Source organism: Pungitius pungitius, chromosome 19, assembly GCF_949316345.1.
Source record: "Pungitius pungitius chromosome 19, fPunPun2.1, whole genome shotgun sequence".
Classification (NCBI taxonomy): domain Eukaryota; kingdom Metazoa; phylum Chordata; class Actinopteri; order Perciformes; family Gasterosteidae; genus Pungitius; species Pungitius pungitius.
The window spans coordinates 630,001-635,000 of NC_084918.1; the positions used below are offsets into that span (position 1 = coordinate 630,001).

Sequence of the window (5,000 nt, forward strand, 5' to 3'; positions counted from 1 at the left end):
GTGACACTTGACATCTCAAAAAAAATAATATGAGTGCATGCATAAATGCCTCGACACACACACACACACACACACACACACACACACAGGCTGAGGTGTGCAAAATGAGGCCATTTCTAAAGGGATAAATCACCTGAATTGGAATGGTTTGGTCATCATGACACACACACACTCACACACACACACACACACTCACACACTCACACACACACACTCACACACACACACACACACTCGTCTGGGCTTATTCGTTCAGTCAGGTCAGCACATCCCTCTGGAGGAGGAGATACAATTCCTGCCTCTGACAAGTGAAGAATAAGAGGTTGTTGACTGTTAATGTGTCAGTGTGTGTGTGTGTGTGTGTGTGTGTGTGTGTGTGTGTGTGTGTGTGTGTGTGTGTGTGTGTGTGAGAGCTGTCTGGGCTATTAAAGTTTTTATTAAATATCCATTAAGTTAAATGGACACACACATGGATATGAGACTCTTTGTCACACGGTGGATTCAGTCTCTGAAGCAGCAGATTTTAAGCTGAGAATCAGCTGGGATTTATTGTCACGTTGCGTTTTGAGGACGACTTTGAATAAAGGAATGTTCACCACATGCAGAGATACGACTAAATGAAGAGACCTCCTGTTATTACAATATTATGCAATGTAATGTCACCATTATGGTTCATAAGTAAAGGCTGAGTAACAGAGGACGATGACGTCGTCATGGATACGGTTCCGTCTCTCTTACGAAGTGCTCATCTCGCCAGAATAAAAGAGGAGAGCAAAGCTTTCCTTTGTTGTGATGATATCTAGACGTCTCCTCTTACACTGTACCCCCCCCCCCCCACAGACACACACAGACACACTCATGTCTCCACTTCTAAACACATCAATCAAATCTATCTGTGTGAGTCTGTGTGTTGACCATCAGATAAGTGTACTTTTTCTTCTCCAGTTACCGCCTCCTGTCTGCTCTGAATCCCACTGATTAGGACACACACACACACACACACACACACACACACACACACACACACACACACACACACACACACCCACACACTTCCTAAAGCCGTGTTCAGACCAATCAGAGCTGAGATGCTCCTCATGTCATCAGATGGAACCAAACTCCATTCAGAAAACAAGTGTTTTAAGATATTTTAACAGAAAAATAACAAAACATGACTTTAGACTTTACAAATATGCGTCATGTCGTTGATAATGCTAGCTTAGCATTAGTGCTAGCTGCGTGTATGGATGTAAAAGCCATATCAGCTAATAGCAGCTAGCAGAGGATTTGATTTTCTACCACAGAGAGTTTATATGGAAGCGTAAGTTTGTCATATTTCTTACTTTGTGACAAACAAAACCCAAAAGCACTGAACCACGACTTCAAAAACGGACCACTAAGGATCCAAGATGGCCGCTCTCTGGAGCTCCCCGGGCCTCGGGGTCGGAGGTCACTCACCACAAGGTTGCCGATGACCATGACCAGCATGAAGACCAGGAGGCACAGCGGCTGACCCGCCACCTCCATGCAGTCCCACATGGTCTCGATCCACTCGCCACACAGCACCCTGAAGACGATGAGGAAGGAGTGGAAGAAGTCCTTCATGTGCCAGCGGGGCAGCGTGCAGTCCTTCGAGATCTTACACACGCAGTCCTGAGGGGGGGGGGGGCACAATCACAGCCACACCACACCGTGACCAATACAGAGCAGGCTTTTATTGTGAAAGGGAGGAGCTCTGTGGAATTACAGTTTTTTTTACAATCGCTCTAACAATTTTTTCAAAACTTCTAACGAGTTTCCTAAACTTTTTAACGCAACAATGCAACAAGAAATGTCGCAAAAACCCCCACAACAACAACAACAACAACAATAATAAAGCCTCCACAAACGGCGGCGGCTCACGACGTGGAGGCTAACGCTAGCTTTTAGCAGCAGGGAGCTAACATAAGGTCAGAGGTCGGAGGTCAGAGGCCGTTACCTGGTAGTTTTTTCCAAACAGCTGCATGCCGACCACGGCGAAGATGAAGACGATGATGGCGAGGACCAGCGTCAGGTTGCCCAGGGCGCCCATGGAGTTGCCGATGATCTTGATCAGCGTGTTGAGGGTCGGCCACGAGCGGGCGAGCTTGAACACGCGCAGCTGGGGGCCACGCAGGAAGAGAGGGGATTTTCACAATAAGAGCACAACATTTTTATATTGATATTTTCTAGAAACAGATCTTCAAAAGCAGCTTTTTGTTACAAAGTAACAGTCGAGTCTCATTTCATGTTTGTTTCTGTAACGGCGTCGATAGTTTAATATTTCAATATTTTCCAAATAATAATGAAAGAAAATCCACTTTTTGATTTTTACTTTGGGTGTGAAACACACAAGTGTGTGTTGTTGATTTCCGTTTGTTTACAGTGAAGCTTTGTTTCAGCTCCACGGAGCGTCCTAAGTAAAGGAGGCATGAAGACACAAGGAAATGAAGCAAGGAAGGAGGGAAGAGAGGGAAATATAAAAGGACACTAGGAAGAGAAAAAAGGAGACAAATAGGATAAAAAGGCAGAAAGAAACGTTAAAGTTCTAATTTGTGTCTTTGTGTGCGTCTGTGTGTCTGTGTGTGTGTGTGTGTGTGTGTGTGTGTGTCTCTGTGTGTGTGTGTATGTGTGTGTGTGTGTGTGTGTGTGTGTGTGTGTGTGTGTCTGTGTGTGTGTGTGTGTGTGCGTCTGTGTGTGTGTGTGTGTGTGTGTGTGTCTGTGTGTGTGTGTGTGTGTGTGTGTGTGTGCTCACCAGGCGGAAGGAGCGCAGCACGCTGAGTCCCTCCACGTCCGACAGGCCGAGCTCCATCAGGCTGAGGCAGACGATGATGCTGTCGAAGATGTTCCAGCCCGTCTGGAAGTAGTAGTACGGATCCAGAGCGATGATCTTCAGAACCATCTCCGCTGTGAAGATGCCCGTGAACACCTGGAAGGGGGGGGAGGGGGGGGGGGTGGCGGGCAACGAGAAGAGTTTACCAGTAAATGTAGACTGAAACACGGAGACACAGAGAAGAACTCTTTAAATTGTGTATTTCCTCTAAAAACATGAGACTTAGAAGACGAGGAGATGCTCCTGGAAAACAAAGCTAAGGAGACGACACATTCAGGTACAACACATGCAGAGAGATAAGTGAAGGGCAGTGAGCCAAAGGGAAGGACATTTCACACTGGGTTAGGGTCTCACACACACACACACACGCACACACGCACACACACAGACACACACGTGTCACCTCTCATAACTCCAGCTGAAGTAAACAAGTTCTCATGGAGCCAACATGAGTTCAGCATCAAAAGGACGTTCCAACACACTGACACGCTACATGCTCCCGTTAGCATCTACTGTTAGCATCACAGCTAACCCTCACACAACAGTGTGTGCGCACATACGTGTTTGTTAGCTCAAGGGTTAGCAGCAGAATCACCAAGATTCCACACCTTTGATTCTTTAAAGAGAAGTCAAAGCATCATGAGTTAAAGCGACTCCTCTGCTCCCATAGACGTCTATGAGGAAATGACTCTACTTCTGTGTAGTGACCAGCAGGGGGCGACTCCTCTGCTCCCATAGACGTCTATGAGGAAATGACTCTACTTCTGTGTAGTGACCAGCAGGGGGCGACTCCTCTGCTCCCATAGACGTCTATGAGGAAATGACTCTACTTCTGTGTAGTGACCAGCAGGGGGCGACTCCTCTGCTCCCATAGACGTCTATGAGGAAATGACTCTACTTCTGTGTAGTGACCAGCAGGGGGCGACTCCTCTGCTCCCATAGACGTCTATGAGGAAATGACTCTACTTCTGTGTAGTGACCAGCAGGGGGCGACTCCTCTGCTCCCATAGACGTCTATGAGGAAATGACTCTACTTCTGTGTAGTGACCAGCAGGGGGCGACTCCTCTGCTCCCATAGACGTCTATGAGGAAATGACTCTACTTCTGTGTAGTGACCAGCAGGGGGCGACTCCTCTGCTCCCATAGACGTCTATGAGGAAATGACTCTACTTCTGTGTAGTGACCAGCAGGGGGCGACTCCTCTGCTCCCATAGACGTCTATGAGGAAATGACTCTACTTCTGTGTAGTGACCAGCAGGGGGCGACTCCTCTGCTCCCATAGACGTCTATGAGGAAATGACTCTACTTCTGTGTAGTGACCAGCAGGGGGCGACTCCTCTGCTCCCATAGACGTCTATGAGGAAATGACTCTACTTCTGTGTAGTGACCAGCAGGGGGCGACTCCTCTGCTCCCATAGACGTCTATGAGGAAATGACTCTACTTCTGTGTAGTGACCAGCAGGGGGCGACTCCTCTGCTCCCATAGACGTCTATGAGGAAATGACTCTACTTCTGTGTAGTGACCAGCAGGGGGCGACTCCTCTGCTCCCATAGACGTCTATGAGGAAATGACTCTACTTCTGTGTAGTGACCAGCAGGGGGCGACTCCTCTGCTCCCATAGACGTCTATGAGGAAATGACTCTACTTCTGTGTAGTGACCAGCAGGGGGCGACTCCTCTGCTCCCATAGACGTCTATGAGGAAATGACTCTACTTCTGTGTAGTGACCAGCAGGGGGCGACTCCTCTGCTCCCATAGACGTCTATGAGGAAATGACTCTACTTCTGTGTAGTGACCAGCAGGGGGCGACTCCTCTGCTCCCATAGACGTCTATGAGGAAATGACTCTACTTCTGTGTAGTGACCAGCAGGGGGCGACTCCTCTGCTCCCATAGACGTCTATGAGGAAATGACTCTACTTCTGTGTAGTGACCAGCAGGGGGCGACTCCTCTGCTCCCATAGACGTCGATGAGGAAATGACTCTACTTCTGTGTAGTGACCAGCAGGGGGCGACTCCTCTGCTCCCATAGACGTCAATGAGGAAATGACTCTACTTCTGTGTAGTGACCAGCAGGGGGCGACTCCTCTGCTCCCATAGACGTCGATGAGGAAATGACTCTACTTCTGTGTAGTGACCAGCAGGGGGCGA

General features: G+C 48.4%; 1 protein-coding gene across 1 annotated transcript in view; it reads right to left on the reverse strand.

Moving 5' to 3' along the window:
* Positions 1-5,000, reverse strand: part of LOC119198592 (sodium channel protein type 4 subunit alpha-like) — a 71,830-nt gene that overhangs the window by 20,516 nt on the left and 46,314 nt on the right. Inside the window, exons 17-19 of the mRNA XM_037455946.2 lie at positions 2,774-2,947; positions 1,979-2,140; positions 1,459-1,653 (exon numbers count right to left, since the gene is read on the reverse strand). Of these exons, the coding sequence (XP_037311843.2) occupies positions 1,459-1,653; positions 1,979-2,140; positions 2,774-2,947 (531 nt within the window). The remainder of the gene's footprint in view (positions 1-1,458; positions 1,654-1,978; positions 2,141-2,773; positions 2,948-5,000) is intronic.